The sequence below is a fragment of the Leptinotarsa decemlineata genome, unplaced genomic scaffold (assembly GCF_025532065.1).
Source record: "Leptinotarsa decemlineata unplaced genomic scaffold, Ldec_3_MD MMD2_tig00000133_RagTag_RagTag, whole genome shotgun sequence".
NCBI classification, from domain to species: Eukaryota; Metazoa; Arthropoda; class Insecta; order Coleoptera; family Chrysomelidae; genus Leptinotarsa; species Leptinotarsa decemlineata.
In genome coordinates this window covers 1,045,966-1,058,910 of record NW_027412542.1, presented here as the reverse complement: position 1 = coordinate 1,058,910, position 12,945 = coordinate 1,045,966, and the positions used below count along the sequence as shown (strand labels likewise).

Below are 12,945 nucleotides of genomic sequence, written 5' to 3'. Positions count from 1 at the left end.
AACATGAATAAACGAAACAACATAGAGCTCAAATTCTCTTTAGTACCTACTACCACTTCAGTTACCAATCTTTGACGTTAGGAACGGTTCGATATACGAAAATCGAGGCTTCATTGGCCTCCCAGTTGGTTCCTCCCAAGACTTTGTTATTGTCTTTGCTTATTTTCTGTTAATCAAATTTTGCTCTCCAATACTCTTTTTTTGTTTACTGTGGGGAGTGAAATTTACATTACAGCTATCCACTTGGTCAATGAATACCATCGCATTCAGACTGCACTCGAGGCCAGAGTATCAGATTGATCTGGAAATTCTGTGAAAAAGTGAGAAACCTGTAAACCGCGTGCTGGGCAAGGATTATCAGCTCCATATATTGGCTCTGAATTGGCAGTGAAGTTATCAGATCAGAAAATGGACCAATAAGAAATGTAAATATTACTGGGAAAGCACATCTATAGAAACACAATGAAACAATCCCATTTACCCCGAACAACATGTCACAGTAAAAAATTGTTTTTTTTTCCACCTCTGGTTTGAGAGAGCTTTAAACACTATAATAGTAGTGTTACTCAAAAAGTAAGCCCCTTCATTCAAATATAACATAATAACAGATTGAAATGATTCATGTCAAAATATTAGTATTCCACATAACTACTGTCGATATCGAAATCTGAGATGTCATCGACTTCTTCAATATCATTGGAAATACTAATATAATAGTAATAATAACCTTCCTTGATGATAAAATCAGCTCTTGTATGGATGATATCACAACTAACAAACTGCGAGTATTTTACATTTCCTAGTAAGGAAATTTTATGTCGTCATTTATATCTTATAAGGCTACTTTTTGGAGAATTTCATAAATAGAAGCAGTCTCCCATTAAAAAGGTTAGGATTTTCGAAGCAACAGTCACGTCGGTTTGTTTTCTTTATTTTATTTGCTCACATTGATGATGCCTGGCCGTACTGTCATCATTTTTGAACATTATCCAGGTTAAAAATGGCATCAGTAATCCCTCCTTTGCTTCTATCTTCGACATTATGGCGACGAATGAAGTTTACCATCAAATCCGCTATATTTTCAGGTTGATTCAAGTGAAGGTGATGGGTACCTGGTACGAAGTGAAAGTCGCAGTCCACACTCGTTTTTTTAAGGATGTCTAACACTTCAAAAAAATATTCTTTTCTCTCCCAATAGGGAGAAGCTTCAGCTTTGATGATGAATAATGGTATTTTCATATGGTGTGCGGATTTTATCAATTCGTCCTGGGAGAAAGGCATCGAAGCATTCGTCCTCAGTCTCGGATCTCTAGTGAAATAGTATTTTCCTGAAAGTGGAAAAATCTTTATATGACAGTAACCAAGACAGTAGATTAATCATAATCCTTAGTATCATAAGTTATTGACTATATAAAAAAAGTAAGGTGAAAGGAATAACTCATTTGATACAGTTATTTTGTTATTGAGTGCTATTACAATCGGGTGAGTGCGGTCCTACGAAAATGTTATCAGGTTTACCAGACTCTGAAGACTAGAAAAATATTGACAAGGAATGAACAGAGTTCTTGCATTTACTTTCATGAGCATGAGGATATGAATTATATGGTAATGGCGCATGGAAGAATTGTTTATTTGCGTTCCATTCCGCTACACCTCAAAGATACATCGAATAGAAGAGAATGTTATAGGAATAGGTTGAGATTGAAGTGAGGTATTGAAGTAGGGGAGACTGGGGCAAGATGAGATAACTAAGACAAAACTCGTTATACAAGGAAAATTAAACTCTTTAATAACATTCTCGGCAAATTTTCCCGTTTTGCCCCATAACTAGGGTAAGATGGGAAACGCTGTGGGGCAAAAAGAGTACGCTTTTTAATCGGGTAGACAGCGTTCACAAATGTGTGCCTCTTCATCTTCCTCATCTACTCCGGCACATGAATTATGCGCCCAACCGTGGCACACGCCGCAGATGACCCAACCTTCGGTTGAATCTGAGTATAAGTACCCACAATAGATGCAAGCACAGTCATCATCCTCTTCTTGGGATGAACTATCTTTCAATTCAGTTTCTTTTTTGCACCTTTTGGTTTGACGCTTTTTCTGCAGGTTTTCCTTGTCAGTTGTCTTATTAATCTTCTTTGCAGTCTTTTTTTCAGGTTTCTTTATTTGTTTTTTACCTTTTTCAGTCACTTGATTATCAGTCTTGATTATAGTATCCCATTATGCCCCGATCATGTTGCCCCGATCCACACGTAGGTAAAAAAGATGACGCAATTGTAACCTCAAACTTTACCGGCGAAAAAATCTGGTTTAAATATAATGTTTTGGACTACTATAATAAGCTCGGGATTGAAATAATACATTAACACAGGTACTTACATGTCTGTACATCAGTTTTCGAATCAAATATCGCGTAAAAACACTTGCAATATCACTTTTTTCTCTCTGCAACGCAAAAACGAGTTCTAACCTGTTCGCTCTGCTCGAACACGATTACTATTCACGCACACAAGCTTACTTCCCGTGCTGCCCCGAACTTCATCTTGCCCCGGTCTCCCCTATAACCTTACAAGTGCTCATGATTTGAATGGAGTTCAGAAAATTCAGGAAGTTGTTGAAGGTACAGTTAGGTCCTAGTATTTCATCCAAACATAAAGAGATTTCGTGGTCATTTCTCCACTGGTTGTAGAGTGGATATCCAAAAAACAGATGCTTCGCTGTAAGTTCAAAAAGTTGCTTTTGACGGAAAAGATATTATGAGCTATTTTGGTATTTAAATTACAGGTTTGTAGTATTAGTTTCCACAATTTCCACCTCTCCTAGATTTGCCACTGCGGGCAATGGCAGATGAAATATCCCCGAGTTTTTGAAGTCAGCTAGAACAGATGGATACAAAAAAGGAAAACGTAATGATACGCAAGATACGTTGCTAAACACCTAAAGAAATTGGAATCGAAACGGAAAATAAGTAATAATTGGAAATACTTAATATTCAGAAAGCAGCTTAGTAACATTTACAAAGAATGATAAAAGTGCAAAATGAAAAAAAAATACATTTGGAAATATCAAAAAGGAAAAAGGGATTAACAAGAAAAATTGAAAGACAAGCTCAACTACCAGTCAACACGTCCATCTTGGCACTCTGCAGCTCCTAATTTATGATTTACTGGTGATCACGGGCAAAGTGACGTAAATGTGTATTCGTCATCATTACAGATACTACCAGATCAAACTTTAGGAAAACTACAAAACATTCCTGAAAACAAGCAAAAATAATATCTGAAGTTTGTTTAAGTTCTGGAAGTACCATACGAGCAACAATACTCTGAGTATGCCGATATTATCAACTGAAAGAGACTTACATGAGAAAAATTGGCTGCGTGAAATGTTTGAAAAGAAAGGCGAGGGCGTTATTTTTTCCGAAGAACCAAGAGTGGAGAAATTATTCAACAAACCAGAACAAATAATCTCAAGTTGAAGCTATTATCCATGAAAACACAATTTTTTTGGGAAAAGTTTTGTTTAACAATGTATAACCAAATCATCCGCTGATGGACTGATGGAAAAGATCCAGACCTCAAATTATATGAAGATGCACCGTACCAAATACAGGAACGAAAATTAGCTAATTATGTTCCTACAGAAGAGGAAGATCGTAAAGAACCATTGAACAGATTATGTGATCCAATATCAGACAACGATGTTTCGACCCACCATAGGTCTCATCAGTGGTGCTAGGTTGAACCACTGAACTGTCCCAATAAAGAACAAGCCTGAAAGCAAAGGCGATGATATCTCTCCCTACAAGGACACCATATATGGGATAGACAAAAGATTCAGTCCTCGAATATCAAAGATAAACGAGGTTTTTCAAGGTTGGAATGCCAAGCCTCGACATAGATCCGCCAAGGTCTCATCAGTAGTGCTGGGCTAAACCAATCAACTGTTCTTGAAAGACAAGTCTGAAAGAAAAGGCGATAAAATCTTATTCTTCGAAGACTCCATCTATGGGATCGTCAGAAGACTCTATCCCAGAGGAAAGAGTATTTGGTCAAGCTACAAAAAAGAAAGGTGATCGAGAAATTTGATGATCAATGCATTCAAATAACTCCAAGGCACAAATTAATAACCGTCCAGTGATTCCATATAATGGTAACGTGAAGAATTAGATGCACTAAATAGTTAACGAATACCTGTTTTTCATCTCATTCCGGTCCCTTTTCTAGAAAACTTCAGTTAGGAAATTTAATTGAAATAATGAAAATGATTTACCTGGATGTATTTTTGACGGAGCAAAATTTCTTTCCAACAAAATCGAAGCGTAATCCAATGATACAGACTTGTTATTCTGCGCGGCCAGCATTTTCTCCATATCTTCAAAATCATAACTTGGTGGTTCTTCCGTAGAATCGACGTACGAGTTATTCTTCAAAAACGCATCAATGTTCTTCGCCCTATACTCGATAGGATTATCCCTAATTATGGGTTTGGTTCCCTCTAGGCATAATAACATGTCGATGCTTTCAGGATAAAGCATGGAATACGAGTAGCATATCAAACCTCCCAAAGAGTGTCCCATCAAGGAGGTCTTGGGCCAGTCGAAATATTTTACTAAACTTCGAATTGCGATTAAATAATTTGTAAAATGGTACTTCATCCCCTTCGGCAGACGCGAGGACAATCCATGGCCAGGTAGATCAATTGCCAGGAAACCGACATTTTTATTCAACATAGGGATCAGTCTAGCGAATGAATTGCAGTTGTCCTGAAATCCGAGAAGAAATAATTATAACTATAAACGTCTTTGTTATTCCCATGATGTAATTATACATGGCAGAAAAATACTAAAATTTGCTAGATGAAAATAAAAGGTGAAGATCAATTTTTATAAAGACAAGTCACTATTAATTGCGTACGGGTGATTATTTCCAACAACTTTGAGATGAGTAGTTGTTTAATGGGGAATGTTCCTCAATTTGGGTTATTACAGCAAATGCAAGTTTGAACAAAATAAAGGTGAGTTTAATTCATGAGTTTTTCAAATTCACTTCGAAAAGTATTCAAATTGATGTTTCAAATGTTGGGTTTTAATTTTTAAAGGGATTTGTATCTAATTCATATATTGGCAACAGCGCCTATATCAAGTTGAAATAATTTATGCGTACCTAGATCTACTTCAAAAAAGAAAAAGTATCTTCATAAATCAACAATTAAGGCAAAATATAAATTATAGTTCAATAGTTCTATAAGCCACATAAACAACAGTTGTTTTGTTATTTATATATAGGAAGATAGGTTAGGTGCACAAAATGTCATATGTCACAGAATGTCTCGAAACATAAGTAAACAGAACAGCACGCCTCTTAAATATGTCATCTTTGTTTGTCTCATACAGGTAACAGATTCATTGTCCTTTATTAGCTATAACCGATATTGCCAAATGGTGAAATAGAAACGAATCCCTTTAAGTATTCAAATATTTTTTTAAAGAAAAAGGATGAAATGATAAGTTTAAAATGCGTTGTTTTAGAGCTCTTTTATGAAAACTACTTGATTTTCGTCAGGAGGAACATTCCTCATTCTACTCGAAACCGCTGTATCCCAACTTTTTTAATGTATTCCGGTAAATAAATAAAACTTTTACAAATTTGAAATTCGTAACTACTTCTGAAAGATTTCACTATAAAACTTGGTGGTGTCAGTAATCCTTTATTCCTTACATTCAGGTTATGCATATCGCCTCTATAAGTCATTTTTCTGTGAAGTTAATTAGGAGTTTTGCTAATAATAAGTTTATGGAAAAATGATGCAGCATCCAAAACTCTTTTGTTCTGCATATTCAACCAGGTAGTTATCATGAAGTTTATGCGAAATTCGCTACCGTTTTTTGATAACGTATATGAGCCGCAAACACGAGTTTTGAATTTTTAAAGTTTTTAGCTCATATTGGCTAGTTAAAAATGGATTATAAACTAAATTTGCATGGGTGAAGTTCCATAGTACGGGAGCTTCTCATTGTATAGCTTTTAGCGTCAATGGAAGGAAATGTCTCTGACTATAACTATTTCTCAATACGAAATATGACCACTGCAAAGGTTTATTAACATGCCTTTGGAATTTCGATTCAGCATCAAATATAATATCCAAACTTTTCACCTCATCCACAATTTGTAGTGATTGGACGCTGCTTCAATAAAAGCTTTCAGATCTCGATTTATTTGGGTGTACCCTCGACAATGGAAAACTAATAGAGCTGAGTGTTTTCAGCGTACAGGTGCTGTTTAGGCATGTATATATAATTTAAGTTTCGGCAACACCGCTCTCGGTTTGATAGAATAAATCTACTTAGTTGAGTAGTTTAGTTTTTGAAATTAGAAATATTCGGAACGGCTGGATCGGAAAAGAAATAAGATACGCGCTGGTGATTTTATTGTATAGACTAATGTGTGAATTGTTCTTTTGTTCAAATAAGCTTTCTTCAACACTGCTTCTCCAAACACTCCTTGATCCCTCCCTACTTTGCCATAATAGTTTCCCTGAAGCAGTTTGGATCCAACAGCAAAAAACGAAAAAGGGGTAAGTCTCAATCCTGGGTTTATTCAACCATCAATGAGTTATTATTTAATGTATTCTGTGTTTTGAGTTTATCATATCCATTACAGAACATATCAGGTGCATTTCACATGTTTGAAGACTTTCCATCACATGGGATGTATAAATAACATAAATTAGGAGTCTCAAAATGGAATCTTGTGGTACACCAGAATGAAGATTGAGATATTTGTCGGATGGATACAGGCATTTCGCCTGTTTCATTAACAAACTGATAAAAAAACAACAACCTACTTATTTGGTAAATAAACTCCTTCCCAGACATCAGATACACTCAAGAAACCTTAGATTTACCAATAATTTTTACATTCCGAATGATAACGGCAGTATCTATGAACGATCCTTCACGTATCATGCTGTAACAATGTACAATTCATTCAGTGAATCTTTGAGAAATTCATCACTACCGCTATTCAAAAGTAAACTTAAAACTGAATTGCTCAGTCAACATTGATCCAAACATAAACATTTGTATTTCATTTCACTATTGTCCTAAAATTGCCAATTATTTTTTGTAATGTTTCCTTTTTTTTAAACGTGGTTGAGTGGAAGAATAGCGCTTTGCTAAACTCCGCTACGTAAAATAAAGACCATTCGTTATTTTTATTTTAAAAAAGCTTTTCAATGTCGACGATTTTTCTGAGTTTTAATATACCAAAAAAGAACGAGCATCAATAGCAAAGTAATAGCATTTTGAGAATGCGATGAAGAAAGAACCAATACTGAATAAGTTCACGGGAAATTAAAATTTTCATAATATATAATATAAACTTTGAACCAAAGTCATTTTTTGTGGAGGAAAGTCAGTTTTCATCGACCTTCTTTGACATTTGTCGAAGAAGTTGAGAAATAAAAAGAATCAGCAAAGGAAAATCTGCGTACTTATAAACTTAAACAGATTTTAGGCTCCGAAACGTTGAGATAAATATTGCCGAATTTATCTTTTTTTGATAAGCAGAATTATTGAATACGACAGTTTACTGATGAATGGAACATTTTTCTTTGTGAAATATACTTTGAATTTACGCAATAACTTATCGGGTAAACTAAAAAGTTTGCCCTTTCTACACGTGTAGGTATAAAGATTTCCGTTACAATTTTCATATTTTTCAGATTGTCGGAGGTGAAAATACCCAAAGATGGTCGATAAAAACTTATATAAACAAACATACTTGCCAGCCATGAACACCTAAAATTGGTCTTTCATCGTAGGGTTCCCACCACTTTCCAGCTACGTGACCCCAAGGAACTCTAATTGAAACTTCTTTGAATTCTCTTCGATTTGTGGAATACATTTTTTTTACTCCAGCCAACTTTCTTATGAGAATCATCGTTCAGCTTTTTGACCACCGAAAAGTGAATTTTTAAAATTGTATTGTTATTTGAGGTCCACAGACATAACAACTTTGGCAAAGCATACGAATTTCTTGTGTACTTATTTAAAATAAAATAATAATTTGCATTCATTAGCAATTTAGTAAATATACCAGTTTTACTTGTTGTGCTTTTTATTCAAAATTTCTTCTAGTGTTTTGATGTTACTTTATCATGGACGTCCATGTACTTTATTGGATGGGAAAGTGCAATATATACAGGGTAAGTCTTATAAAACAAAATGTAGGTTGTCTCGAGAGGCCCTAATAAATTCAATACATCGCCAGAACACTTCGTGACACGACTATCGTCAAACTTAATCCAGTCAGAAAAAAAAAACCATCTGACAGAAAATTGTTAATTTTGAAAGAGTTGCATACAAAGCGAAGCATTTCATTTCGAGAGGTTGAAAACAATAGCCGGTTATCTTTAAAAGTGATAATTGACATATCAATACTGACAAAAGACGTGTCAAAATTATCTTCAATAGTAGGATTTTATTCGTTAATTCTCCGTTATGGTACGCCAACTGTCAATTTTGATGCGTCAATTGACAGTTTCTGTGCGTGAACTGACAGTTGAAAGTCACAAAATAGGCGAAAACATAAACGGTAACTGAATTTGAACCTAGAAACTGTTTTCAGCTGCCAAGCAGAGGGTTATGACAGTCATTATCCGAAGATGATTGTGGATAAGTCGGAAACTTCGTGAAGTAACTTGATTTGAATTCTTTTTTTCTAATTACCTATTCTGTGGTTATTTTCATCTTCAGTGGCGGCGTGAGCGTGGGCCAACGCCCACGGCCTCGCAATGCCACGTCCTCAAAGCCGAAAATTCTTTTTTAATGGATTCCAAAAGTACACGCCATGATTTTTTTTATAATTAATACATTAGAAAATTCTCAACCCAAAGATATTCCACTCTTCGGCGCACGAAATCATTTGAAGGAAAAATTCGTAATTATATTTCTTTTTCTGATAAACTATATTATATATTATAAAATTATTAACGCGTGTCAATACCATAAGCAAATTATGGCAATCTGTACAAGTCTATTTAAGCATTACTCTTGAACAAAGAATATCGACAAATTGCTTACGAAAAATTATTGTCTGACGCTCAGCAGTTTATTGAGGAAAGCAATTATGATTTGCCCAAAGATTTTACTAGTAAAAGGATATCCAAAAACAAAAAGATGTTTGATTATGAATGCCGCTATCAACCTTCAGTCAAAAACCGGTATGAAACAATTTTTTTTATTACCATGAATCATTCTGTGATTAGCAATATGGATTCGAGATTTGTCTTTAAATCAACACTTTGAAAATTTTGTATATGATGGAATTGGCCGATACTTGATGAAAATCCTTAACTAACGTATTCAAAAAACACGCTCGAAGAAGCCAATTGTTTGGCGAAACACGTGTTGCGTTTTTGTAAAATCGTGTAGTAAAAATCTCACAATATAGTGTTTTTTGAATACGATTGAAAATTTTGGTTTTCTCTATGACTTAAACAAGTTTAAAAAATCCAGAAGAACAAATACCTTCCTGCTGAAAAACTGTCAAATTTACTTCCCATCCCAACTTCGAATTTGATCAAGGATTCCATATACTATAATGTTCAATCATTTACCACTAGAAATAAGATTTGCAAATCTAAGCAACATTCATTTCAAAAAGGCGGGGAAGAACCTACTTGTTGATATACCCTATTATAGTTTGGAAGAGTATTTTAGCGAATACTTTTAACAATATATCAGCAATTTATTCTTTGTACTATTACTTTATAAGTAAATGGTGGTATTTTATATATACATTTTTAGTTTTTTTTTATATCTACATTTATACTTCTTTAATACTTTTTCTATATTTAACATTGTATTTCTTGGACTTTGTCAATAAGATGCAAATCTTGGGAGAATAAAGTATATTTTGATTTGATTTGAGCAGCAAATCACTTCCTTGCAGGAAGTGAGAGCAGTAAAAGAAACTCACCCAAATGTTCAAATTGTCGATTGAATTTTATCAACAATACCTGTAAGGCCTTCCGCTAAAAGTAGCTTTCCAAAATTAAAACTAATGAAAAATTATTTAAGAAATACAATGGGTCAAAAAAAACTTTCAGCTTTGGAAGTTTTTCCATTGAAGCAAATATAGCATCAAAGATAAATCACGAATCAATAATTAGGGAGTTCAGTAAAACCAAAAGTAGAAAATTGTTGTTTCTTTAATTTATTCTTTTATGGTGTTACCAGTTTGACTTGTGTATATGCGTGTCAGTCTGTGACACTGTAGTTCCTATACCTATCTACTAGTATACCGGTTTTGATACGGTTTTTTGATTTACCTCATAGCTAAATAAAAATTCGTATTTCCAAGAGTACTTACGGACAATACTATTTTTACTTTGACTTGATGCTGCAACCAGAATCTTCTGCAAGGAACTAACTCCTCGGGAACTTAGCTGCAGCAGACGTGACCTTTTTGGGCTCATTTTAAAGGTCTCAATGAGTAAATAGCCGCAGGGTCAGTGAATTTGACTGGGGTTTTAATGCGGCAACCTGGACATGATATTTTTTTATTACTTTTGAGTGTTTTTTTTTATTTTCAATCGTGTTGTACATAAGTAAAAAAAAAGTGTTTCATGAAGAATGAAAAATTTTTATGATGGAATCGGCCTATATTTCATGAAAATCCATAACTAACGTATTCTAAAAACACTTTATTGAGAGATTTTTACTAGACAGTTTCACAAAAACGCAACACGTGTTTCGCCCTACAATGGCTTCCTCGAGCGTGTCTTATTAGTTGAGTTAGTAAGACACGCCCGAGGAAGCCATTGTATGGCGAAACACGTGTTGCGTTTTTGTAAAACTGTGTAGTGAAAATCTCACAATAAAGTGTTTTCAGCATGAAACATTGTTTAACTTCGGATATTTCCTTTATTTCATAAACCCTTTTTCTAGCAACATCACGGTCATCGTTGAATGTACTTTCCCAAATTAAATTAAGCTCTAGCGCCACCACTGTTCATCTTTTATCTTGATTAGTTTATTCGTTTTATTGTATTTTCATTTCACGCTCTATTACTCAAATATAAATGATATTTTAGCTATTCTTCGTATTTTTAGGAAGATTCGAGTCATATATTAGACAATGGAAGTCCGAACCGGTAAAATTCAACATGAAACATTGTCAACCACTTTCAAACATACATATATACATACATACAAACATACATATATGCAAATATACTACACTCGAAAAGCTTTACCCTCCCGCTGGTTCAGTCGGGTAAAAAAATATGTAATTTTTTCTAAGCACTTTCTTTCCGGACAGGAGGTGCATTTGCACCCCGCTGCTGGCGCCCATGGTTGGTGTATCAACTGAGAATTAACGTATAAAAACCGATGATTGAAGATCAATTTGACACGTCTCCTGCCAATTTTAATACGTCACTTTGGAAGATAAATCAGTTAGTGTGATCTGTTACAATTTTTTTCTGGCAGGAACAACAGTGAAATAGAGTGGATTTTTTCAACTGTCTAACTTACCCTGTATATATTGCACTTTCCGGAATTACCGATTTCACGTATCAATACCCATCCATAACACTGCAAGAAGTCTTGAATAAAAAACACAATGAGTGAAACTGGTATATCTGGCAAGCTGCAAATTAATGCAAATTGTTTAATTTTTTTTCGAAATACACAAGAAATTCGTTTGCAGTGCCAAAGGTTATATCTGTCATCCTCAAATAACAACACCATTTACAATTCATATATACTTTCCGGTGGTAAAAAAATAAACAAGTTGAACGATGATTCTCATAAGAAATTTCGATGGAATACAAAATGTATTCAACAAATCGAAAAGAATTCAAAGAGGTTTCAATTAGAGTTCCTTGGGGTCACGTAGCTGGAAAGTGGTGGGAACCCTACGATGAAAGATGTTCATGTCTGGCAAGTATCTTAGTTTATATATCATTTTCTATCGACCTTCTTTGGGTATTTTCACCTTCCACAATCTGAAAAATATGAAAATTGTAATGAAGAACTTCATACACCTGTAGAAAGGGCAAACTTCTTAGTTTACCCCGATAAGTTATTGCGTAAATTCAAAATATTTTTCACAAAGAAAAATGTTGTAACTTGTCGTATTCTATAATTTTGCCTATCAAAAAAAGAACTAAAAGAAATTATACAATACTTATCTTAAGGCTTCGGATGTTAAAATCTGCCAATTTTATGTTTTCAATAACCCTCGGATTTAAATTTTCATAATTGCCAGAAACTCTTCCAGTATGCCAGATGCCAGAAACTCTTCAAATAACAACAAGTCGATTCTAGGCACATTATCGCTGTTTGCCTTTGTTGATCATGGTTCCATGGCTCACGTTATTTTCCTATTAATTTAACAACACAACAAAAGGAAACAGTCACTGTAAGCAATATTAAGTCGTAAAGAAAATCAGAAAAAACTAGCGTCGAGTATGACTGTTGAAATATACAAGATGTCATGTTCGTTTGTTTACTCTAATGTGACGTAATTCACTCTGATTGGCGTTCTGAATATCAATGCGGGTTGCCGTATTTTGTAGTTTTATTTTATCAAAATATTATTATCTCGCACATAATAATACAATAAATGCCTGTTAATAAGGTTTCATTAAAAAAATACATCATTATAGTGGTTTTTACTTACTGTCATCATACCTGTTGTAACATTGTTTAAGCAATGCACATAATAGATAAAACGAATGCCTGGAAACGCTTTCGGAATTTCTAATTTTCATCAAACAAAACAAATACTCTGAAAATATAATACGTATTTATCCTTATTGAACAAACAAAAATGTATGGGCACTTCAGAGTTTTTTGTACTAAAATCAGTCATTTTGTTCGATGAGTGAAATAATATCACTTCGTGAATATATCGCAGAATAAAATCAACAAAA

The 12,945-nt window shown here is 34.2% G+C and overlaps 1 protein-coding gene across 1 annotated transcript; it reads right to left on the bottom strand.

The window, feature by feature from the left end:
• Positions 1 to 735: 735 nt before the first annotated feature.
• Positions 736 to 8,142, bottom strand: LOC141481244 (probable serine hydrolase). Its single transcript, XM_074172489.1, has 3 exons — positions 7,785 to 8,142; positions 4,273 to 4,765; positions 736 to 1,328 (listed from the first exon to the last, which is right to left on the bottom strand). Exons 1-3 carry the CDS (start codon positions 7,941 to 7,943, stop codon positions 973 to 975), a joined length of 1,008 nt encoding a protein of 335 aa, XP_074028590.1. The 5' UTR covers positions 7,944 to 8,142; the 3' UTR covers positions 736 to 972.
• Positions 8,143 to 12,945: the final 4,803 nt, after the last annotated feature.

Coding starts and splice junctions, on each gene's coding strand:
- LOC141481244 (XM_074172489.1), bottom strand. CDS start 7,943: ATGATTCTCATAAGAAAGTTGGCTGGAGTAAAAAAAATGTATTCCACA. Junction 4,766..7,784: donor TAGGTGTTCATGGCTGGCAA/GTATGTTTGTTT, acceptor CTCGGATTTCAG/GACAACTGCAATTCATTCGC. Junction 1,329..4,272: donor TCCGTCAAAAATACATCCAG/GTAAATCATTTT, acceptor TTCCACTTTCAG/GAAAATACTATTTCACTAGA.